This window comes from Squalius cephalus, assembly GCF_949319135.1.
Source record: "Squalius cephalus genome assembly, chromosome: 16".
NCBI classification, from domain to species: Eukaryota; Metazoa; Chordata; class Actinopteri; order Cypriniformes; family Leuciscidae; genus Squalius; species Squalius cephalus.
In genome coordinates, this window is record NC_137137.1 from 23,322,370 (window position 1) to 23,348,269 (window position 25,900).

The 25,900-nt window shown below is 39.1% G+C and overlaps 1 protein-coding gene across 7 annotated transcripts; it reads left to right on the forward strand.

Moving 5' to 3' along the window:
• The first annotated feature begins 603 nt into the window (after positions 1 to 603).
• kdm5c (lysine demethylase 5C) lies at positions 604 to 25,502 on the forward strand. Of its 7 annotated transcripts, none has more exons than XM_079897601.1 (28): positions 604 to 1,079; positions 2,880 to 3,030; positions 3,367 to 3,444; positions 3,569 to 3,691; positions 3,865 to 4,035; positions 5,278 to 5,412; positions 7,115 to 7,171; positions 8,751 to 8,871; positions 9,013 to 9,254; positions 9,847 to 10,005; positions 10,217 to 10,336; positions 10,468 to 10,626; positions 10,711 to 10,892; positions 11,515 to 11,677; positions 12,468 to 12,587; positions 12,695 to 12,889; positions 13,544 to 13,725; positions 13,819 to 13,943; positions 14,559 to 14,791; positions 14,895 to 15,280; positions 15,366 to 15,504; positions 15,649 to 15,828; positions 16,607 to 16,729; positions 18,692 to 19,459; positions 19,556 to 19,607; positions 19,693 to 19,892; positions 24,978 to 25,143; positions 25,228 to 25,502. In XM_079897601.1, the coding sequence occupies exons 2-28, from the start codon at positions 2,884 to 2,886 to the stop codon at positions 25,245 to 25,247; spliced, it is 4,746 nt and encodes a 1,581-aa protein (XP_079753727.1). In that variant the 5' UTR covers positions 604 to 1,079; positions 2,880 to 2,883; the 3' UTR covers positions 25,248 to 25,502. The 7 variants fall into 7 exon arrangements, with proteins under 7 accessions (XP_079753727.1, XP_079753724.1, XP_079753729.1 ...); XM_079897600.1 differs by lacking the exon at positions 604 to 1,079 and adding an exon at positions 1,328 to 1,350; XM_079897598.1 differs by having other exon boundaries at positions 10,468 to 10,892.
• The last annotated feature ends 398 nt before the right edge of the window (positions 25,503 to 25,900 follow it).

Below are 25,900 nucleotides of genomic sequence, written 5' to 3' on the forward strand. Positions count from 1 at the left end.
ATATAATTATTATAGTAATTATTGTCATTTTTATTATTAAAGTATGCAACATACATTAAATACATTATGGGAGACAAATAAAATTTAGGAGAAAAAATTGCCTATGTCGTTTGGGTAATAAACATAATTTGGATTATGTACTAAAATCTGATAAAATGTATAGCTACTGCATTATCTATTATGGGAAATCAAGAAAATTCCACCCAACCCACAAACTGAAATGAGTAAATGATGACATAATTTATTTTGGTTTATTTCGATGTTTTGCCACTAGTTGTCGCTACCCGATTTGTTTTTCGCATACATCGCTTGACCTCTTCTGCGCAAATTTTACTCACTGGAACTACTTCTCCAAGAAAGAGGTGAAATATCACTCCGCGTCACGTACGCTCGTCTACCTGCATCACTTGTACAACACACAACTATTCACAATTCGACATTATCAAATATATAGTCCACTTTTAAAGTACTTGTGAAACCAGCAGGCATTTGCCGTTGTATCCAGGACGATAATTTACGTGCTTCTGCATTAAATCGGACGAGTCCAGGGGACTAGTTTACATGTAACTAGAAGCGTGGAGGGATGAGACCGTGCTCGCATCCAGTCAAGTGCGTGTTTTCCCAATTGAGATCAATGGATCTTGAGAGAGTTGTGCTTAGGTCGTGATGAAACCAAGATGGCGTGTAGTTCAGACAGGATGAACTGTGGATAAGTGCCGAGGAAAGAAAACATTGGAAACGTGTATTTTGCGCACGCGCTCGAAGTGGTTATTATAAAGAAAACGTCAACTTACGCGGGACGTTCTGGAGTCAGTAGAAAAGAAGATCTCCGCGATCATCATCCCTCTAACCGACCGAGAGAGAGTGTGTGTATGAGAGTGTATGAGAGTGTGTGTGCTGGGATGGGCTGATCGAGGAGGCCGCAGAGCCACTGCCACCCAGAGACTGACCCTCTGCCGAACAATAGACCCCGTGATCATCATCATACAAGACCCCGAAAGACACAAATAATAAAACACACCGGGCTCAGGCGACACCGAAGAATAAGAAGAACTCAGACCAAGTGCAAAAAAAAAAAAGTAAGACTGTGTTGTTCAGATTCAACCTGCACTGATGGCTACATTTATATCGATTTAGCGCAAGTGTTTATGTTTTACCTGGTATAGATGATCATATTGTCCATTTAAATGTCGCACATCATAACGTTACCTGCGACCCAAGACAAGTTAAGTATCTCCACCTGGTGTGCGTTTCCACAACTCAGCCATTCCTTGGGGTTGAGTCCTTATGTTTGGCCCTCGTACTGGATTTATAATCTATTTAAGTCTTCATACTTTGGGATATGTTGAGGTTCGTTTTACCTTTAACGTCAAATTAATCGTTTGCTGGATTTGTTGTGGGTCTAACTTACTTACACACGGATTGTGAGGCTTTATTGTTTTGATCATTAGCCGGACAGCTAACCAGCTACTTCTATAAAACTGCTTTCTAAGCAAATCCCAAGTACACATACTTTTCACAGATACGTCTAAAAAGTGTCCATTCACCACATTCTTTTGGTCTTTTTACTATTATCAGTGAATTTAAAAGCTTTTCTCGAATCTCACGCGAGTTGAGGCCGGTTAGCAGGCTAAAGCTACAGGAAATTTGGGATTATGACTGTCTTTCAAACCCTGGTGTGCTGTGTACCCTAGAAAGCAGTTTTGACCATTATATGTGCCCCTTTATTGTGTTTTTGTCTAATTCTAATGTCTTTTGTCTAGGTAGGCAGCTAACTATGTTTTGAGAGACAGCCACTGCCACCATTATTTTATTTATAACTAACGTTTGGCGTCTGTCACGCCATTGTCAAAAACATCTATTTGATTTAAATGGCTAAACTTTATGTAATCTGAGTGGGACATAATTTGAGCAAGACAGGTGGAGATCCTGTTAATTTTATTACATATATTCATGTGATTCATTTATCAGGATTACCCCTTTAAAACGAGAAGTTAATGTCATCGGTTTGAGCTTGGGAAATGAAGTGTGAACCGTTTTTGTCACGTGATCCATTTTGTTGTCGTTTTCATAACATGGAAGATACCAGTATAAGCAAGGTTTTGTAAGTAGTACTAAATGAAAGGCCTGTGTCATATAAGTCATTTTCCTGTTTTATAAGGCACAGTTTTGGTGATATGCATGCAGGCTATTTATGTTTTCCTGGCAAGGCCTAAATGAACAATGTTTCACTCCCTCCCCCATTTTGTCTGGTCTGAGATTAGAGGAAGACAAGGTCAAAACCAGGGGATTTCTCAAGTTAGACATATGATGTTTCAGAATAGAAATGAAATAAGGTGCATTTCTATATGTGCTTCTAAGAAATTAGTTTCCGTTCTCCAGTTCCTTTGACCAGTGTACCTGTGGAAGGACTTTTTCCTTTGTCTGCTAAACTTTCTGATTAGTTCAGTGGATGCATCATCCCCTAACTTTAGTTTAATAGATGCAAAACCTGTTCCGCCACATTCATGTACTTTAATTTAATTACATTTTTACACATTTGCTTCTGAGCTGGTATTATATATGGATCTAGCGATGGTGTCAATATGGCGAACTCTGAACCTTTAAATTATACGTGTCAAAAGTTTTCATGGATAATTGTGTTGTTTAAAAACTGCTGAAAAATGTATCACCATGAATAAAACCAATTTGACCTCTGTAATAAAATAATTTCAGTAAAATGTCACGTTCACTTCAGTGTAACAGCAAGAATGATGTGTATGATTGTTTTATACAGAAATTAATTCTGCTTGTGTTGAAGGCCAATGTGATTGTATTTGCTGTTGATACATTTTAGAAGATATGTGCATTTCCTTTTAACTTGAATTGTTTTTTTTCAGAGCGATGGATGGAGGGGAGGAGTTTGTTCCGCCGCCGGAATGTCCAGTGTTTGAACCGTCATGGGAGGAGTTTGCAGATCCACTGGGATATATCGCCAAAATCCGCCCAATAGCAGAAAAGTCTGGAATATGCAAGATTCGCCCACCTCCCGTAATCATCTCATGCTTTTTCTTTTTTCTTCTACTATGTGATAGTTATTTTTCTACATGCTTAAAGGCATATTTCACCCACAAAAAGTAAATTCTGTTGAAGATAAGTTGTTCCAAACCTGCTAGATTGACTGTATTCTGAGGAGATATTTTGAAAAGTGAGTTTTTTGCCCGTAGTATACAAGTCAACGCTCAATAAAACTGTTTGGGTGCCATCATTCTTCAAAATATCATCATTTGTGTGCTGCTGAATTTTCTTTTTTGGGTGAACAATCCCTTTATAGTTATGTCATTATGAAAATATTCACATGTAAACTGACTTTTCTTTCTATTACAGGACTGGCAGCCACCATTTGCCGTGGAGGTGGACAGTTTCCATTTCACTCCACGTATTCAAAGGCTCAACGAGCTTGAGGTCAGAGCTGCATCCTGTTGAACTCATCACCTACCCGTCTTACTCCATGAAGCATGACCCACATGTTCTTATGTTGACTAAGCAGCGAAACACATCTGTTGTTTTTTTTGTTTTTTTTTCTCAGGCTGAGACAAGAGTGAAGCTCAATTATCTGGACAGAATTGCCAAGTTCTGGGAGATCCAGGGATCCTCCCTGAAGATCCCCAACATAGAACGACGTATTCTAGATCTGTTCAGCTTGGCCAAGGTCAATACTGCAGTCTTTTATGGAATTGACAGATTTGATTAATGTAATTTGATTGATAATAGGCAAACAAGATGGGCCTAAGTATATCATTGATCTTTAAAACAGCATAAACTGGAAAGACATGAAGGTTGGCATTGATGTAAGTCCATAACTATGTATGTCCTGTGTGGTAGATTGTGACAGAGGAAGGAGGTTTTGAGGCAGTGAGCAAGGAGAGACGCTGGGCACGCGTGGCACAGAAACTCGGTTATCCTCCTGGCAAAAACATTGGCTCTCTCCTGAGGTCCCACTATGAGAGGATCGTCTATCCATTTGAGATGTTCCAGTCTGGAGCCAGTTTACCGGTACAGTGTTTGACCTTTTTTTTTGTGGCTGTTTTATGAAAATATGTGCACATTTTGCATTATGTAAGAGCTACAGTAAAATAATGTTTCTCTGAAAGTGTTTACATGCACACAGATATTCTAATATTCAGAATTTGATAATGTGAGCGTTAGGTATATACATTAACCTGAATAACATGCCTGTTTTGATCTGAATTTTGGGTAAATGCCTCATTTGAAATGCTTACTGTTACTGAACATTCATTTATTTCAGCGCATGTTCAAACAAAGATAATTCTGTTTGCTAAGGGCAGTTGTGAAAAATAAAGCTATCGATTATTTTATTTTTACAGTCATTAAAAGAAGAGTTATAACCTACATGTTGTTAGTTGTCTACTGTCCAACATAACGTAAGAGAATCACAGGAAGAATTGTGCATGTGCAAGTTTATTTGAATATGCTTAATATGTGCACAGGAATATTCTGTGGTGCAGGTAAATGTCTTTTACAGAATATAAATCTTTAAGGCCCGTTCACAACAAGGATGATAACTATAGAAATACTGATGAGGATGTAGATCTAAAAATCTTTATAAATTATAAAGGAATTGAAGAGTCTACACCACAACTATAACGGTAACGGCACAGAGAAATGGTATCGTTGAAATCACTTGCAGAACAATTCTTTTCCAATCAAAATCCTTTCTGCTTTAAAGAGCTCACCTTAAGCATTTAATGCGGCAGACTATAAAACTGCTGCACACTTAGAATAAACAACTGTCATCTGCTGGTGTGGACGCTAATATAGTTATTGTTATAGTGACATGTGAAGGCCAAGTATGTTAACCCAAATTAGTGCACACACATTAGGAGTAGTGAGTAGTGAACACAAACACGCACTCTGCAAACCATGGACACACACACCCGGAGCAGTGGGCAGACATTTTTGCTGTGGCGCCTGGGGAGTGATTGGGGGTTAGGTGCCTTGCTCAAGGGCACCTCAGTCATTTCCTGGCGGTATTGAGCCGCAACCTTTGGGTTACCAGTCTGACTCTGTAACCATTAGGCCACGACATCCCCCAAAAAGTAAGTGGAGATGCTGAGGATAGTTTATAAATGGTTATATTTATAGTTATTGTTCTTGGTGTGAATGGGCCTTTAAGCAGAATATGATCAGAATATGGTTCACACAAATGTGGTCATAAAAGACGTACAGCCCTTATTGTGAGTGTAAGGTTGACGTGTATGTGTTCGGCATATCCAGCCATGTAAACCCAGGCCGTATGACAGTGATGAGATTGACCGGGAATACAAACCACACTCCATTCCTCTCCGCCAATCAGTCCCGCCATCCAAGATGACAAGCTATGGGCGACGAGCCAATCGTCTTCAGCCTGAGGTGAGTGATGTTTCTGGTTTGCGCATGTTAACTTTTAAAACTTTGTCGTCATTGAACTGTTGGTTTGTATGTTATGTAATTTTATTGTGAATATAAAATGATCTCTTTATTAGCTAATTTTGTCATTTAAGTGACAAAAGTATTTGATGATAAATTGGATTTGAAAAAAGCCAGTGCAGTGATTTTAAAAACAGCATCATTTAATGTGTAACCTTAACAAATAAATGTCATTTATATCACTTATGTCAAAATCAGTGTTTACATTTACAGTATGCTCCATTAACAAAGAGTTACTAGAGTAATTTTTATTTTTAGTAATCTTAACTTGCATACTGATGACTTTAATCTTTTCCTTTTAATGGATGTATAACTGTCCAGGGCTTAATGGATCCATCCAAATATGTGCTTTTATGAGATGAGCGCTTTTGGATCAGCACTGACCATGCTCTCAAGGCGCTTCCCAGCATGCTTTGCTTCCTGTGCTTTTAAAAAAAAAAGAAAGCATTGTGTCCATCTTGCCCTCATCCTTCTCTCTCTTCTTTCTATCACTTTCTGCTTTTCATTTGTCATTACACTTTGTCTCTTTAAAACCATTGGCCATAACCATACATTTTCATTACATATTAATGCAGTTCTCATCCCTATAACTTCCATTGATACAGCATTTTCCGAGCATTTATTTTGCGGGTGTTTGGCTTTTTAATTTGCCTGCCCATTACATTAGCGTGGTCAATGGATTCATAGCATTAGTGATAATAAACTTATCTGTAGTATCAGCTGCAGACATCTTCATAGGTTTAGAGTTGAGCGAAAACCTTTTGTGGTTCCCTCACTAATTTCTGATTCACTAAACAATTGTAATTGTTTCATGAGACTGCCCCCCATTCCTTGAATGTCCGTTCCCCTCTTAATATTTTGTCTAAACCAGTTGTTCTGTTCGTTTACGTCCTAGTTCAAACATGAAAAAGAACTAAAACAACCTACCAGGAAAAAGTTGGACACACTTAACAGAATTTCCTTCAAGATCTTAACTTTTGAAGTAAAGCCTTTTGCTTAAATGTTTCAAATGAGTTTTGTAGACAAATAAAAGTTGTGTGCATATGTTTAAAGAACTTATTATTTTATAACAGGTATTTGGGACCCTGCATAGTGCATGGAAAGTGTCCAACATAGGTACTTTTTAATAAAATATAAAATCATCCCAGGACACACCTCATAAAGTTGGGTGAGATAATGTCCAGAGTGTGCAGGGCTGTCAAAGAAGCTCCAATACATCACAGTTTTGATATACTTGTGCTATTTCATATTGAGGACTCTTAGACTTTCTACTGTTATTTAAAAATGTGTCAAATATAATCATAATAAAGAACGTGTAGGTGTGTCCAAACTTTTCACTGGTATACATGTAATATTTTTCAGGTTATTTTAAATAAATGGTTAAGTTTGTTATCTTTTGAACAATCATGTGCAGATACAACAATGAAAACTGTTGCAGCTGAACAGTTGTACATCACATACGCTGACTTGATTTTTCCCTTAATATTTTGTCTGAAATTTAAATCACCTCAGACATTAAAAAAACAAACATTTTTAATACGTTACTATCCCCAGATTGACTCTGTCCTGTCGCACATGGTTGTTGTTTTTTCCTTCTGTCTCTCTCTGGAATCCATTTTGTTTTGGTTGTTGTCTCCCCATGCAGGGTCCAGAGGATCCAACTCACCACCCTCTTACAACTGGCTCTCAGAACATCTCCTCGGTACTGCCTCGCTCTCTCTCGCTCCCTCTGTTCTTTCCTATCCTCCCTATTCCTCACTTTCTTTCTCCTTTGCTAATGTTTCCTCATGCTCTCAAAAACCCCTTGTTCGGCCTCTTGCTGTCGTTCACTCTTGTTTCTTTTCTTTCAGCTCTTGCTTTTGCTTATCTCTTTGTGCATCCATCCCATCTTCCTCAGTGTCTGTCAGTCATCTTTCACATTTCACTTCGCTTGTCTTGCCACACTTTTAGCAATGCTGGCTTGCTTACATTTCCTCTGGTGGTGGACTGGTTGCCCCTCTTTGGCCTGCATATTACTTCAAATCTATGATATGCAATAACATGTTATCACTGCTGTTCTCTTAATGGCTGGTTCATATTGTTCATCTTGCAGCTAGTTTAAAATGAGTTGTTTTTTGCTTTAAGATGACACAGGTTTCAGGAACGGAACATAAAGAAACACTGATTGACGTGACACGTTAATCTGGTCATAACGCTGCTTATATCCATGTGCTTCTGCATACTTAAGGCATTTAGCAGTTAGGGCTGGGTGATATTATAAATATGTATGATATATTTGCTGTGATTTTACTGAAATAAACATTAAGTCACATAATCAATATTGCAATTCCTTAGACTGTCATTAGACAAGTTTTTCAAAATATGAGAACTTTAAGAAAGTTGTTTTAATGGCATCTTGTTTAAACTTAACTGGTACATTCAATTCTTTTTCATTAATAATTTAAATAGTTCTTTTCAATTAAGAGTTTTAGAACTCAAGTCCCTGTGTGACATTTTTTTAGAGGTTAAAATTTAGTTTGTTAGCTGTTTAGGTATAAATATATGTATGTGAATGTTGCTGTTTTGTTTAGGGAAAATCAGTGTGGAAAACTTGTCGATGTAAGTAGTTAAAGTAGTTAAGTTTTTTAACTTGTATTACACTTTTGAATGTGTTTGGCAACATGGGCTTTTTGTTGTTCCTTTGACTGAAATATTGTAGAGTATTTCACCTTTTTAAATATAGAGATATATTTTGAACCTGAATAAAGACATCGCTTTATTGCCCAGCCCTTTCAGCAGTCGGTCATTTCATAACAGACTTAGCCGTTTAGAAATGCCATTCAGTATTAATTGTTTAAATGAATAATTGTTTTTTTCCTCTATAGCAATCAAGTCTGGCACAAAACTAACTTTATGCATGTTTGCTTTTGCTTTATCAGTCTGCAGTGCTGTCTCAACCATTTTTGCTTTATATCGATAAATCTGTGGTTTTCAATCAGTTTGATCAACAAATTATTTTAAGACTTATTTAAGAAAAATGGAGGAAAAATATTTGCCAATCTTTTCTGATGCTTTACCACAATGAGAAAAGTAGTGGAACGTTAATAGCCTGATAGCATGAACAATCAAGGATCCCTCATGGAAAAAGCTGTGTTTAGTGGAAGTCACGTTCCATCCTAAACAAGCTTTATACTGTGGCTTTTAGTGATAAAGATAGGGTTAACTTAAGGAAAACCCTCCTGAGATATTTCGTCACCTCTGTCACTGTAGTTCACTTACAGTCTTTCACTTGCACCCATTAGCCGGAGCCTACAGAAGAAGACATAGAGAAGAACCCTGAGCTGAAAAAACTACAGATCTATGGGGCTGGACCTAAAATGATGGGGCTGGGTCTTGTAGCTCGAGACAAGACGCGAAAGAAAGGTTTGTGTCTGCAGTTTTGATGCACACACATTTTAGTGATCATGACATAATTATAGGAATAGCTCAACTGAAATGTAGTTCCTTAATATATGGTTATGTTTTTATAAATGTGCATATGCAGTTATTAAACCCTTTCTTTAGATGAACTGCCGCAGACGGTAATAGTGCGGGACAGTGTTGCATCTGCGTCTGTGAAGGATGAACCAGGAGAGACACCGGTCACGAAATCAGATCCAGACATTCCTCCACCACCCCCAAATCTCATCGTCAAGGAGGATGTTGATGATGACAAAAGTCACATTGGCGATTCGAATGAACCCGGCGATGAACCCTGCACTAAGATGACCATGAGACTCCGACGCAACCTCAATAGCTCACAGTTTGTAAGTTTGAGAGTACTTTTGTGCGTCTGAGACATGAATCAGTGACTATATGTACATCATGAAAGCAAATAATCTGTTAGTTATTGGATTGATGGCGGAAACTGATTGGACGGGGTAGTGTTGTAAAAAATTAACCATGTAAACTTGAATTTGACTAATTTCTTATTAGAATTCAAAAATACCTTGTATTGTGTATGTTTACATACGTTTTACATCTTATGAAAGTAAAAATGTTTATATTTACATCTTACAAACTGGTCAGTGAAGGATATTTACTATATATTTGCCTAAAAAGCTTTTCTGACGTATCTAAAAAGAACACTGACAGCAAGGTAAAAATTAGTCATGTAGTTTTGTTTGGAAAACATGTACTACACATGTAAACAAATATGTGACAAATTAGTATATGTAATCCTACCTAGTGTGTGCCAAGTATGTCATGCATATGTCTTTTGCACCAACAGCAGTGATAATTTAGATCATTTCCAATCTGACCCAGATATTATTTTAGGATAAACCAACATGTTTGATTTGACTAACTTTAGACTAAAGAATGTGATCTTTTGCATGCGCTAACTGAAATCTCTGGCAGATGGACTCGTTTGTGTGTCGGATGTGCGGACGCGGGGACGAGGACGAGAAGTTGCTGCTCTGTGATGGGTGCGATGATAATTATCACACGTTCTGCCTGATACCTCCTCTCACAGACCCACCCAAGGGCAACTGGCGCTGTCCCAAATGTATAGCAGAGGTGAGAGAGACCAGATGGAAATGAAACTTGCTTTATTCTGGTGTTATACAGGATGTTTCGGTAGAAAAAAATACTACAGAAAGTAGGGCTATTTTGGGCAATTGCATGTGTTTTAAGTTTAAGCTTTTTAAGTGTCTGGTGATCTATTTTTTTTGCTGCTTATTGTTCTTGGTATATTAGTCACCGTTAAATATGTGTTTTCTCTGTTTAGGAGTGTAAAAAGCCAGCAGAGGCGTTTGGTTTCGAGCAAGCCACGCGAGAGTATACGTTACAGAGCTTCGGTGAGATGGCCGACACTTTTAAAGCCGACTACTTCAACATGCCTGTTCATGTGAGTGTTTTTCCCTCACCTTACTCAATCTTGAGACCACACAGACACAATGCACAAGTATAAGTCATTTCATTGACACTAAATTGGTCCTTTACTTATCTCTGTGTACTTTTTTTTATTTATTTTTTTAGATGGTGCCCACAGAGCTGGTCGAAAAGGAGTTTTGGAGGTTGGTTAGTAGTATTGAAGAGGACGTTACTGTAGAGTATGGTGCAGACATTCACTCAAAGGAATTTGGTAGTGGTTTTCCCGTTAACAACGGCAAGAGACACTTAACAGACGAGGAAGAGGTTTGTCATTTTTTTCCCCTTTTCATTTTTCAATGTTTTGGTCAAGAAGAGCAAATTAAGCTCTCCATCCTGTTCCTATTGCAGAAATATGCCCGCAGCGGCTGGAATCTGAACGTTATGCCAGTGTTGGAGCAGTCAGTATTGTGCCACATTAATGCAGATATCTCGGGCATGAAGGTGCCATGGCTGTATGTGGGCATGGTTTTCTCCGCTTTCTGTTGGCACATAGAGGATCACTGGAGTTACTCTATCAACTATTTACACTGGTAATGCATAAAGAGGCTTTTATGTAATATACTATGTAGCATCTTTCGGCTCCTACAATGGAGCAGCACTGGTAAATGTAAATGGTTTTATAAACACTTTATCATGATAACAGGATGAGGTCAATAAGATTTTAAGAAATTGAGATTTTTTTTCAGCAGTGACACATTAAATTGATCAAAAGTGACAGCAACATTTTAATAATTATTTCTATTTCAAATAAATGCTGTTCTTTTCTAATCATCAAAGAATCCTGAAAAAATATCCACAAAAATATTAAGCAGCACAACTGTTTTTAACATTGATGATGATAAATATTTCTTGAGCAACAAATCAACATATTGGAATAATTTCTAAAGGATCATGTGACATTGAAGACTGCTGAAAATGCAGCTTATCTATCACAGGAATATATAGAATTTAATTATGTAGTAAAACTGTTATTTTAAATTGTAATAATATTTGATAATATGACTAACAAATTGTCAGTTCTTAGTTTATTTGCAAAGACTTTCCTAAAATATTGCACTTCAACTTCTTTGTCTTCTCTTTTAATAGTAAAATTTGTTGGGAAGGCATGTTTAGTGACCACGTTTGTGTGTATTGTCAATTTCTCTTTTTTAGGGGTGAGCCCAAAACATGGTATGGTGTGCCATCATCATCTGCAGAGAAGTTAGAGGAGGTGATGAAGAAACTCACACCTGAGCTCTTTGAGTGTCAGCCAGACCTGCTCCACCAGCTTGTCACCATCATGAACCCGAATATACTCATGAGTCACGGAGTTCCGGTTTGTAACACACACACTCACACATACTCATTATCATTAGTGTATTTAAGGTAATGAGTTTGTATTATTAAGCCACTAATTTAAGAATGTGTCATGAGGCCTGAAAAAAAACCAATGAAATTCTATAAAAGCTATTTTTGGTAAGTTGATATGTCTTTTAGGGCTGCTTCATGATGGCCTGTCTATATATATATGGAGATATATATATTTTATATATACAAAATGTCATGTTTTGTGTGAATGGGCGTTCAAAACACTGATCTCAATTCATTGTTTTCAGTCAGGCGACTGACGTGGAGACAAAACATCCATAGAACTGCCATACAAAGCTGTCAATTTTCCATCTGTTACAAGCAACAAATATTTAGATCACCTCTCAACAGTAGAAAAACAAAAATATGTGAACAAAATGCAAGTTTGGTGTGATCCATATTAAGCATCCGCTGCAGTATTTCAGTCACTAAAAATTCACATGCAACACGCTATATGGTTGAGGTCTTTCTTTTATAATGGTTTTCTATTTAAAAACGCTCAACAAGAAACTGTGCATTACGCTTATATTTCTAGGTTCGTCTGCTTTCCTGTACATAGTACGCATTAATAAGGTGTATATTGAATTTGGTCTTTTAATATCACTGTCTAACTACATTAGTGCTCAGTACAAACCTGTTAAAATAACTTGTGGGCAATGGAGGAAAGCCTTGTTTTGCCCTCCAGGTGGGTGTTCTTATAAGGGTGTGATATCATATAAAAACTATTAATTGGCTGTAATACATCTTTTGATTGACAGGTGGTTCGGACTAATCAGTGTGCTGGGGAGTTTGTCATCACTTTTCCACGAGCTTATCACAGCGGTTTCAATCAGGGATATAACTTTGCAGAAGCGGTCAACTTCTGCACTGCAGACTGGGTAATGAAATACAGCATGCATAACTACGCCTTGATTTAGATCTTTGAAGAACTACCTTTACCAGTTGTGTGTTACTGAGGCTGTTGCTCTTCCTGTTTCTGTGCTAGCTGCCCACAGGGCGCTCGTGTATCGAGCATTACCGGCGGCTGAGGCGCTACTGCGTGTTCTCTCATGAAGAACTCACCTGCAAGATGGCGGCCTGCCCAGAGAAGCTGGATCTGAACCTGGCTGCCGCCACACACAGGGAGATGTTCATCATTGTACAAGAGGAGAGAAAACTACGCAAAAGCCTGCTGGAAAGGGTAAGTGGGATGATTTGTTTGCAGAATGAGAGAAAACATCTGGGCAAGGAGACTGATTGGCTACAAATATCAAAAAAAGATCTAGAGATTTGAATAGAGTATAAAAATATACAACAGGAAGTAAAGCACAGCAGAGTAACGGAAGTCAACCACTGATCTAAGAGTTTTATAAAAACATTCATACAAATATTATTAAAAATACAATAAGTATAATAAGATCATTCAAAATGAAATATTATAATATAATAAATGATTAACATTAGATTTTAATCAAATAGAAATTAATAAATTAACCATAGTTTGTGTTTATAGACTAGTTAATGTGGTTCATTTTAACAGATGTTTTTCCATAGTAAATATGTAGTTTAATAATAATAATAAGTTCTGTTTTGTGCTGTTAATGAGGAAATGGTTGCATAATTGTCTGTCTCCAGTTTATTCACCTTATAATGTTTTTGTTAAAATGCTCCTGCATTGTTTATAATTAACCTGTCCAAAATGCTAAGTTGGCATCTTGCTAGGTTTTGAATCAGACCAATGGTCATGATGCATAAGTACACCTGACAGCTGCTCTTTGATCAAAACCACCATCACTCACAAACACGCACAAATAAATTAAGTTGCTGGCTTTTGTATTGTGGTGTCATCTCTCAGGGCATTAAGGAAGCTGAAAGGGAGGCCTTCGAGTTACTGCCTGATGATGAAAGGCAGTGTGACAAATGTAAAACCACCTGCTTCCTCTCAGCCCTGGCATGTTCGAACTGCCCAGAGCGTCTTGTCTGCCTCTACCATGCACAGGACCTCTGCACTTGCCCCAGTGAAAAACTCTACCTCAGGTAAACCAGTACTGTGCTTGTCTGTGAGTTCTTACTAATGACATTCTTGGTATCCAGAGTGTCTTATGTGCTCTCGGTCCCTCCTCTCTATAGGTATCGCTATACTCTGGACGAACTCTTGGCCATGTTGCATCGGCTGAAAGTTCGCGCTGAGTCTTTTGACTCATGGGCCAACCGAGTGAAGGAAGCTCTAGAACAGGAAGAAGGCAACAAAATAGGTAACTGCATTCCCTTTGGCAACTATCTCTCTGCATTTGCAAATAGTTCTTATTAGTCCGACTGGGAATGTCAAAGTCCACCATTATGTAGTCTTAAACCAATGGATCTCAACCAGGAACCTGGAGCAAACGTCCAAGGGGGCCTCAAGAAGACTTAAAATTATTTAAAATATACAAAACCAGTATTGAAACTAGCTAAGACAACTAAAAATCTTGATATATATATATTTTTAATTCACCCCCTCAACAACTTTGTTTGTTTGTTTTCTTTGATGAACCAGGGCCTTGAAAACCTTGGATATATGATTAGAGACTAATTTTAAAAGTGTGATTTCTAGACCTGGAGAAATCATGTTACTTAATAAAATCTTAAAACATAGTCATGTTGATAATGAATATACATGTTTCTAGTTATGTCAAGTTCTAAGTTTTTTTTAATAGGTAGAAATTGTGAGTAAAAAAAATATAGGATAAGGATTAAATATTAGAATTTTTTTTTTTTAATACAGATTTACTCAGTTTCTGCCTATTAAATAATGAACAACTGGAAAAGTCATGCAAATTCATTGCTTAAAAAGCCTAAAACCCAAATGCATGTTTTTCTTCTCTCTTCAGACATTAAAGAACTGGAGGTTCTAAAAGAAGAGGCAGCTGACAAGAAGTTCCCCAATAATGAGCTGCTCCAGCGCCTCAACACTGTCCTCACAGACATAAACAAGTGTGAGAGCAGAAGCACAGAGCTCCTCAGCAACAGCCAGAGCAGTAGAATGAGTCTGGAGGAGCTGAGGACGTTGGTGGACACCATGCAGAACCTGCCCTGTGTTATGAAACTGCAGGAGGAAGTGCAGGTAAGGAGGGGAAATAGGCTAAAGATGTTGTATAACACATTAGCCTAATAGGTGTCAACCGCATGCATTAGCCATCAGTGTAACCACATCTTGTCTTTTCTAGGCGTTATTGCAGAAGATTGAGGAGTTTGATTCCCGTGCACAAGCTCTAGTTAACAGCGCCAAGGGCGAGTGGAAGCAGGACTCTCCTCTGCCCCCGGCCGGCGAGATCCAGGCCTTGCTGGAGGAGGGAGCGTCGTTGCCCGTTATTGCCCCGGCATGTGAGCTCCTGAGCGGGCTTCAGGAGCAGGGTCGCTGGCTGGGAGAGGTCAGGAGAACATTAGGGCCAGAGGGGAGCGAGGTGACTCTAGCTGTGCTGAGGAACTTGATGGAGGCGGGTTGTAACGTACCACAGAGCATATCGGTGGAGACTGCCATGGCTGAACTGCAAGAGCTACTGACTATAGCCGAGCGCTGGGAGGAGAAGGCACAGATCTGTCTGGAGGACAGGTGAGATGGTTCAAGAGAGGGGTGCAATGTGTCACCACACCAATACAGCCTCCATTTTCATCTCTCAATTGTCTCTTGCGAGCAGGCAGAAACACCATCTGTCAACGCTGGAGGCCATTGTGAACGAGGCTCAGCTAATACCAGTGCAGCTGCCCAACATCCTGTCCCTGCAGGCCTGCTTAAGCCGAGCTCGCGCTTGGGTCACGGATCTAGAGGAAATTCAGGTAAGAATTATTTCATCTATTCTGATAAACTGGAATTGATGTTGCAAATAATGGTAAATCAATATGATTTGGCTATTCAGGGTTGTCCCAAGGTTGTGACCCAAGTGTGAATGTCTCTTCTGTCTCTTATCTCCTGCGGAGAAGAACGGCGAGCACTACCCGTGTCTGGATGACCTGGAGGGTTTGGTGGCCATTGGGCGGGACCTGCCAGTGAAGATGGAGGAGCTGAAGCAGCTGGAGCTGCAGGTGGCCAGCGCTCACTCGTGGAGAGAGAAAGCCAGCAAAACCTTCCTGAAGAAGAACAGCCAGCACAGTCTGCTAGAGGTGAACACACTGATGCTTTCTAAACGCCCTGATATATTCATGGCAAAGTTCTTTTCGTTCTTTGCTTTGGCATGAAAAGTAGTTTGAAATACCTGAGAAATGGTATATTTTTAGCGAACACACCCCAATGCCACCTACGTTGCTGGGAATGGCATTTAGATGATTATGTAAATTTGTGCTGCGCACTTTCCTCTCAATCAAAAAATAACTCTCGTTTTCGTTGTGGATTTAAGAAAGCATCTGAGGATGTGGATGTGTTTGCACCTGCACTGCAATTTGGCGCTCCAGTCGTCACATTTATTTATAGAGCACTTTATACAATAGATTGCTTTAAAGCAACAGCTTTACAGTATTAAATATGAAAAACATTTTCAGTGTTGCTTTCAATTAGATTATAAAGCAGCTCTCCAGTGTGATACTATTTTTACTCACAGGTGTCTGACCTAAACGGACTGAACAGAATAAAGAAATATTTATTAATAAATAAATAAAGTGGAGCCCCAGAGCACACCTACCTAATCTTCATGGACCAATGGTAGTGGAGCGAACTTTTCCAGAAAGTTTGCTTTGGCAAACTGAAACAAACTTTGTTTTGGCCTGATTTTGTTCAAAATGACATCAAGCGGAATTGAAGAATGAACTGGTGTGAAGTATACAAGGCATAAAAGGCGCCGTCTAAACCTTTGTCTCTGTAATCATGTTATTCAAGGTTTCTTACATCAAAAATAGTCATTATTTAGTTTTACACCACAATGTTTTACCCCTCACCTCTGTGCAGGTGTTGTGCCCATGTGTTGAGAAGAGCAAGAAGAGGGAGGAGAACTCATCGGGTACAGAAGCAGATTCTGATGTCAATGTATTAGGTCTCACTGCTCAGGACCTTCGAGACCCAGGAGCTATCGTGAGTGACTGTTACCTTTTGAGTGTGTTCACTTCATACATCTGACTACCAGTTTGTCTGACTCTTGTGTATGGCCAAAATTCTGTACTGAAACCTAGTGAGCTGGCTACAGAGGTAGTATTTTAAGGCATAAGTACACTTCAGATGCAAAGGCTGTTCTAAAAGGTTAGTAACTTAACTGTCCTGCCTCCAAAGATGCCTAGTTTTGGCCATAATTTAAGACTAAAGGTCCTTGCACACTGAGTTAGGGATGCGCGGTATACCGGTACTGCAAAAATACCGGTATATATTATATTTCAAACGGTACAATATCATAATTTTGCTCAATTCGGTATTTGATGCGCTGCTGTTTCGAAGTTCACCGCTAGGCGGCAGTGCGCTACCTAAACTGACGCGGGTCACGCACAACCGGCAAACGGTGACAACGGAGGAACACGATGGATCAAACAGATGAAGCTCATTCTACACGCCCGAAATTAATAAATAAAGAGAGCAGTAGGAGTGAAATATGGCATTACTTTGCCTACAAAAGTAATCAGAAAGGTGAAGCAACAGACCTCAATGCACCACTGTACAAACGCTGCTTTAAATTTGTCACGGGAGGCAACACATCAAATCTGGCTAAGCACTTGTTCACTTGATCATCCTCCTGACTTGTTCAAAGAGTTCAGAGATCGACAGGTGAGTCCATCGTTCAACTGATTTAATTTAGACTTTTATTCATAGCGCACATACATAAGAGCTTTCAATTAAATATGACACGGTAAACACGAAAGCTCAAATGTGCTTGCATGATACGCTAGAACCAATGAAGTGTAGGTCTCATAATTTTTGCACTTTCAAACAATCATATATTAATTGAATTTGAATGAATAAAGAGAGATTAGTGATATTAATTTTAGTATTAGTGATAGTAAAATGAACGGCATATCACTGCTGCTGTGGCGAGTGCGACCCCTAGAGGAATCAGCCGAGAGAGAGAGAGTAATAGTAGTAATATGGATATTACTAAAATGAATGTTAGAGTAACACTTTACATTTAAGCTACATTTGTCAACATTCATTAGGTAACCTGACCTAACAGTATTATAGCATTTATTAATCTAGATCAATCAGTAATTATTATTTAAATATACTAATACATGTTTAGCATGTTAACATTACTTTATGCAATGCATTAAACTAATATGAACCCAAACACAAACCAAACAGTAATCAAACCAAGATGAATAAATGCTATAAATGTTGATAATTCTCTGTTGATGCATGACAGCTAATGGTTTACATGTCATTTCATTATTCTATTATTATTCTATATTAATCAATTATTATAGATATTAACCTATTTTAATTGTATCATTTCAGGTTTCCTTTGTTTTTGTTTTTTTTTTGTTTTTTTTAATCAAAATTTAACCTACTGTAAGTTCCCTGACTGTTTTTTATTTATTTATTTATTTTAACATTTTGATACTTTTTGTTTGCACATTCGGTACAGCAGTTTTAAGCAGTGTTTTTTAATAAAATTGTTTCAATTAACTTAAATTTTGAGGCTGGTTATTTGTCACCTGTGGTATCGATTTAGTATCGATACCGAGGTATTAGGTTCTGGTACCGTACCAAAACCAAAATTGTGGTATCGAGCCATCCCTACACTGAGTCCAAAATTTTTGAATCTGTTTTTTGTATTCGTCATACTGTGGCTCTGAATTGTCGAAACGAAACGAAACGAAATTTCCGGAGACAGTGTGTAAACGTGATTGACAACGTGAGGTTGTATTTATTTTTTAACGTGTGGAAATTTCGAACTTCGTGTGCAAGGACCTTAAGTATGTATACCTTCGGCTCTAGGATGCTGAGGCCGCTCACTAGGTTTTGGAACACAGCCTAGATAATTATATTTTTTCCCAATCGCATTGTGACTTGAGTTTTGCATATTTATGTGACTTACGTTATCAATATCAGGTGATGGCATTCAAAGAGGGGGAGCGTCTGGAGAAAGAGGCCCTTCTTCGTCTTCAGCAGGTTAATTTAACTAAACCCGGTGTGGAAAAAGGAGCAAACGGTGACCAGAACGGCATCAAGATGGAAAGGAAACAGAGTGACTCTATGGAGACAGATACGCCCCTCGACTCAGACAGTCCTGTACTGCTGAATGGTGGCTCCGCCCCTTCCCTCAACCCTAGCCAATCAGTATGCGTGTGCAATGGTCCGCCCCACCCCTTGCTTCACCGGTGCCATCTGTGTAAAGACTGGTTCCACGGAGGTTGTGTGCCCTTTCCACCACTGCTGGGCTCCTCTGACACACATCTAACAAAGCCCCTCTGCTGGTGGGACTGGAACACACGTTTCCTCTGTCCGCGGTGCCAACGATCCCGGCGGCCACGGCTAGAAACCATTCTAGCCCTGCTGGTGGCACTGCAGAGGTTACCTGTACGCCTGCCAGAGGGAGAGGCGTTACAGTGTCTTACAGAGAGAGCCATTAACTGGCAGGGTCGAGCCAAACAGGCACTAGACACTCCAGAAGTACAGAGGGCGCTAGAGAGTGTGCAACAAGTGAAGGAGGAAATGGTCAGTATAAAAGAGGAAGAACCAGTGGAGAAAAAGAAATGGAACGGGGATGCTGTAATTGTGCTGTCTGACTCTGAGGAAACGGAAGATGGAGTTATCGATCTGACGGAGGATGTTAACTCGCCAAAAAAGAGTGAAGAGAAGGCTGCCAATGGCACATCGGTAAGGGGGTGCGGTTGTAACATTCATGAATTCAAACAAATGTAAACATACAAACATATTTGTATAACTTCTTTTTTTTCTCGTCGTCTTGTCCAGTCTGGCTGTGAGAATGGAATTGCCAGGAAGTCAAGCACTCATGATGTTACAGGTTTGTTTGTTCACTAGCCTCCCTGATATGAGTAATCAAGCTGCTTAAATTAAATTTTAACCCATTTGCTCTTCTTTCTTGTCAGGGGTGGAGTCTCTGTCGTCACTAGTGTCGTGTCTTAAAGGGCCGGTAATCGAGCTGAGCACATCCACTAGAGAACAGCTGGAGGAGCTTCAGCTAGAAGGGGACCTGCTAGAGGTCACGCTTGACCAGACACACACCATTTACAGGATCCTACAGGCAGCATCACAGCCGCCCCATGATGCTCTGCACACACTCATACAGGTGAGGGAAGAGTTTCAGATCACCAGATTTGTGCTGTGAGGACCATTTTTGTTACCTCAATTGTTATATTTGTAAGCAGTATACAGGGATTAAAGTTCTCCGTTGCTACGACGGATTTCCGTTAATTGCAGCGATTTTACGACGGATTTCTGTCAATTGCAGGGTTCCTGTCTGTCCTTAATGTCTTGAATTCATATTTCTTAATTTTAAGGCCGTAAATAGGCTTACATTTCTCAAATAGTGTAATAATTGTCTTACTTTTAGTTTGAATAGGTCTTAAATTAAGGAAAGTCGAGGTGTATTCACCCTGGTGAGGAGGTGTGATCAAAGCACGTTCCTCTCTCCACTCTAAGCGTTCTGTTTTTAAAAGTTATTCTAATGTTTATTTTTTTATATCATGAACGTCTGAACATAACATTTATAATACTATATGTAACTGTTTGGAAAGTATTCTAGTAGGGCTGTCTCGAACCACAATATTGCAGTACCGCGCTACTGACAGGCCAACCGCAGAGGAATGCAAGTAACCGCAGCAACCGCAATATTCGCGTTTTCTTTTTTCACAAGGCTATACCCTTCTTGTTTTGAACTTCGTGCCATGTGTATTAAATGTTAAATAAGCTAATAATAACAAGACTGTTTATCATGGTGATTTGTGCAGAGGCTTCATGGACTTCCACTTAAGCCTAAACAGACAGTGAATGAGAGAGATCGACTGAGCGCGTGTGATTACCTGCGTCTGTCTTTGAGGTCAAGTCATATATTCGTGAAAAGGTTGCTGTGTCCAAGGAAAGTGAAATATTTGTCGTATCATCCTTTTAACATTGAAGGTATTACCATAATTGGTGTCAGCGGCAGCGTTGGTCAGAATTCCACAGCGCGAGGAAGCCACAGAAAAAAAAATCAGCGAGTCACGCATTTAATCAATGCCATGGTCTCTTCAGCGTTACCCATGCGACGCATTGCTGGTCAGCTGAGCCTTGAAAAGTGGAGCTCAAAGTTAAAAATAATTAACATCTTGTTTCATTCCATCTATCTTTTAATCAATGAATCAGCGTTTTTTTAAACTTGTTTGTTGAATGAACGCTGACAGTCTGTTGCCGTAACAATGTGACAGCACGCTGAGTGACAGTGTTTACATCGGTTACTGAAAATGTTCTCGTTTTTGTGCATGCTAAACACATCGTAACACTTGCGTTTTCTGTTGCTGGGGTTCTAATAATTCTTATTATATTATTATTATTATTATTATTGGTATTGCAGACACGCATTGTCGTGAGTTTGTGTATAAACATTTTCATTTAAATGTTGCCTTTGTTTCTTTTCACTCTTGTTAGAAAATAAAAGTTTAGAATTGTTTTAGGAATCTGTTTAATTACTTTTATGGGGGTTGCCACTGGGTCGTTTACATGACACCGTTTTACACTAAAAACAGAAAACGTTAATGTTGTTTTGAGGACCTGGAAACGCAAGCTTTTGAAAACGATGCCGTTATTGTCTCTGTGTAAAGAGACACATTAGTAAAAACTGACATCCTGGGCATGCGTATTACTTGTTCAGTCTGTAGGAACGTAGTGTTTCTTAAAGTGGCATCGCCACCTACTGGCCTGGCATGAATAATAGTGTCTTTAGTCATTTTCGCAGATCCGTGTGAACAGAGATCATTTTGACAATGTTGTCTGAATGTAATGGAATACTGAATGGTATATACTGAATACATCGTAACACTTATTTATATAGCAACAAATAAATATAAATAAATAAATGACGATAATACTGTATATCGTGCTATTGAGCCACTCAAAATTACCGCAAGGGAAATTCCTTCACCGCGACTGCCCCTATATTCTACACATTTAATAAATAGAATTACACAAAAATGTCCAAATGTAGTGAACGCGCCTATAAAGAGAAATTAACATTTTATCCGGATTACATACCAGTAAGAGAGTAGTCTTTCTTTTTCGTTTTTAATTGTTTTGTTTAAAAGTAGACATTTCAAGCTTTCTATAGATATATTTCTCATGCCTGTGAAGTAGCCTATACGCTGAGTTTCGGTTCATTTATGAAACGTGCTCCAGTTCACAAGCAATGCTATGGGGAAGGGGTGCGATTTTCGAATAACAATCGAATAATTCCCAGCGATCATCGAATATTATTCATGTTTTATTATTTTCTTTTCATTTTCCTCTTTCATGAACCGATACATGAGACTAATTTAAAGTTATGACCAGTCTTAGACTAAAAAGTTAGTCATCTAATTTGTTCATTACATAAAAAGGTAGATTGGAATCCAAAAAGAATGAATGATTACCCCTTGGATAACTGGTAGCTGGTCAAACTAGTTCTTAAGACACCGTCTTAATACAGTGGCTGTGTTTATGCAACTGGCCCCTCAACTGTTAGCGATATCAGACCTGGTCCTAACCTTGTTACCTACTTGAACCGCTAGCGTTACAGCTTTTTCTCACATAGGCCGTGTGTCCACCAAAGTGTTTTTAGCCAGCTGAAAACGCCTAGCTGTGTAAATTGTTCCCTTATTATGCTTGTCATCTGTTGACATTGTACAAGCAGAATGATGCGTTTGGTCGGTGTTGTATTTATCCCGCCCCCCCTCCTCTGTGATTGGACGGCTGGGTAAAAAGTGACAGTGATGAGCGCTTTGTTTTACCCAAAGTTGAACATTCTTCAACTCTCGGTAGCTGGTAAAAACCGGCTAGTTATCAGTGTGAAATAGACGCTCAGCACCTCGTCACGCTGCTGGCGTTTCAAAAATGTGGCACTCCCATTTAAAACATTTGGAAAAATATGCTAGCCTCGGGAAAAAAAACGCTTTTGGCCATAGTTTATAATAAATAACTTTTATGGCTGTGTCCTTAAGCTGGTAAATTGGAGTTGATTTGCAATTAGATGAGTAATCCTGTTGTAACTGCATTTTTCTGTTTAAAGGTCATGTGACATTTTGTGAAGGCTGTGTGTTTGAAAGTGCCTTTGTCAATGTTGTAAACAAATATATTTAATTTCAGTGACCATGCCATACTTTTGCAGGGTACACACTGCTCGATTTTAGCCCTGATTTTCACTCCCCGGCAGGTTTGTGGAAATCGCAGACAAATTCCCCAAATCTAAAGCAAATTGGTGCTTGTTCATCTTATGTATGATCAAAGATGCGCTCTTGAGAGATGGGCTGATGACCTATGGCCACTAGGGTTGTGCCGATAGACGATAGTATCGTGTATCGACGATAGACAGAGATATCGCCGATGGCAGATGCCTTTGACGATATCAATACGATAATTGGCTCGTTTTTCCATTAATGTATTAAATCATTATTATTATTATGAAGCTAGTATAGTTATTAAATTAATTAGGAACTAAAATTATATTTGCCTTGCCTAAATTCATAACGACATCACCACATAACCACACTTGCGACATCACGCGCGTATGAGGACTCCTCAAAGAAAATGTTTTTAAAACACCAAAACAAAAAAAACTACATCCCACAACGAAATTTCATTGCAAGGTGATCCATTCACAAATTGTCAAGAGTGCTTGTTTTAACAGACGCATTATTTTTATACAGAGCCTAGATGAAGACGCGGCAACGTTGTTCGTCAGTATTTTGTTTCCATAGCACATTAACAAAATATTTAATGACACTAATAACACTAAAAACAATACAATTACAAAATATTAATTATAATAATAATATCAATAAAATGATATAGGCCGCCTAGGCCTAATAAAAGTCTTTAGTTCACGAAGCATCTGTGAAACTCTGCCATCTGTGAAAATCACAAGCAACTTCAAACTTGTTTAACAAGAAATATTCTTCTAATTTTTTCACTGTCAATAATGTAAGTCCACAAGAGAAATATTAAGCCAGTAAATTAAGATAGTTGCTGTAGCCTACCATTATCCACTGTCGTCTCTGAGAGAACGTGCCGTTAGTGCAGTGAAAGCTCAGTCCGTTTCTGCTTTCGTTTTCAGGGAATGAGCGCGTTTACATGCACGTTATTAACTCGATTATGCTGAATAAACTGACAATGCATGTGGTCATGTAAACGGATTAACCCGTTTTTCTTTATCAGAGTCAAGTCATAAGTTTAAGTAGGCGTATAACCGATTACCGATCGACTTTTAGATTTTTGCCTCTGATTTCTCCTGGCATTTAAAACACATTAACCTGCGTTATTGAAGTGCGGTGCGCATAATGAAGTGCATCCAGACAGAGAGAGCACTGAGGACATTTATCGCAAACTCCGACTCTTTCTTGACCCAAGAAATTAAAACGTGTTCACATCTCGTGCAGAAGTACAGTCAAAATGCTGCATCTGTAATGGCATGAGAGGATAATGTGTGTCCGTAAATTTCCCGCTGACATGTTGAAAACTCAGTCAGATACAAGAATGATTAGGATATTTTTTTACCTCACTATACCAGGAAATAACCTGATTTAGCCTATTAATAAACACTCCACCTTTGCTAGCAAAATAGAAAAGATTCTCATTTAAAACGAAGTAATAAAACAAGCAAATTGATGAGTAAATAAGCAAGTTAATAATCAAATAAGTAAGCCCCGCCCCCTCACGATAATATCGTGTATCGCCGATCTCACAGGCTGACGATAGGACGATATGAAAATGGAGCATATCGCGCAACCCTAATGGCCACTGAGGGCACAATATACAGGGCAAGGGAAAGTTTGTGTTTCATTCCCTGCAAATAAGTGCACTTGGATCACGAACTTCTTGCGTGCATAATTTTAACAAGAAGTAATCCAGTCTTGCGCTTGATCTTACATTATTTCCTGTAGGTTTGGTTGTGAAACATAGTTTCCATGTGTAATGTGTGACCCCTGTTGCTGATCCGTCATGTAACGATCCAACGACTTTCAAAACCGTGCAGTGTTTACCCGGCGTTAAGCAACACTAGCTGTCAGAGTTGGATTCACTATTGTAGATCTTTGTAAATCTTTTGAAATCATGTTCAAGCTGCTCAACAAGAAATGTTTCTTCTTTTGCTGCCATTTTGGGCATAATCCCTCATAATCAGACTTTACTTTTTTTGTGTGTGAATCAGATTGAGCTGCAGGAGCAGAGAAGCTCAGGTCGTGGCAACAAGTCAAAGGACACCAAGAGGAAGAGAAAGAGCCAGAAAACTGAAGGCGGGCCAAAATCCACAGAGGCTTCTGAATGCAAGAAGACAAGACCCGTCAGTCACACACCGCCCACAAATCCACACAGAGGTACCCACTCAAAATCAAACTGCAAGCACACGTTTTTATTCGCGAGGACTATCAGAAACAAACGGACTTGCTGTTGTCTTGCAGATCTGGTGATGTTTTCCTGAAGCTGTGGAGGGGCAGATGGCGACTGAGAGGAGAACCACAGAGACAGAAAAACACAGGGCTCAGGCTCATTTCCTCACATAATAAGCTCACATTTAATTATTCTTTTCAACCCATCAAATGGACGCTCCCCACCATACTAACCGCTGCACTTTTTCCTGTTTTTCTTCTCGTTGGCCTCTGATCACACACCTCATCCTGAACAGTTCACTGACGCGGGCTGCAGGTCTCTGTTCTCTTAGAGGAAGGAGAAAATGGGTTTTGCCCTGCAGTCAAGCTGTCTTTACAATATTGATGTACCAAACTGTTCTTAACGCAAATGCCGTGTGCTGCATAATACGACTTGTCCAGGTATTCACACACACACATACACACACTCACTCACACTTGACGGCCAGGCAGAGGAGGGGCGTTTATCAGAGGACTGGTATCGCTGCCATGATGACACCGGTATTCTTTTTGTACCGAGTCTCACATTTTGTCAGGGGGACTCGACATTGTGAATAAAACTAGTACAATATTTTGAAAGTGTGATGGAAAAAACAAAGGCATTTACGTTCTGGTGCTACTTTTCCTAAGATAGGTTACTGCATAGTCCTTTCTTTCTTTTCCTCTTCCTCTAAGTTTTACTGTCTTCATTGTCATTTCCTTTCAG

Coding starts and splice junctions, on each gene's coding strand:
- kdm5c (XM_079897597.1), top strand. Junction 5,413..7,114: donor CCAATCGTCTTCAGCCTGAG/GTGAGTGATGTT, acceptor CTCCCCATGCAG/GGTCCAGAGGATCCAACTCA. Junction 19,608..19,692: donor AAGCACTCATGATGTTACAG/GTTTGTTTGTTC, acceptor CTTTCTTGTCAG/GGGTGGAGTCTCTGTCGTCA.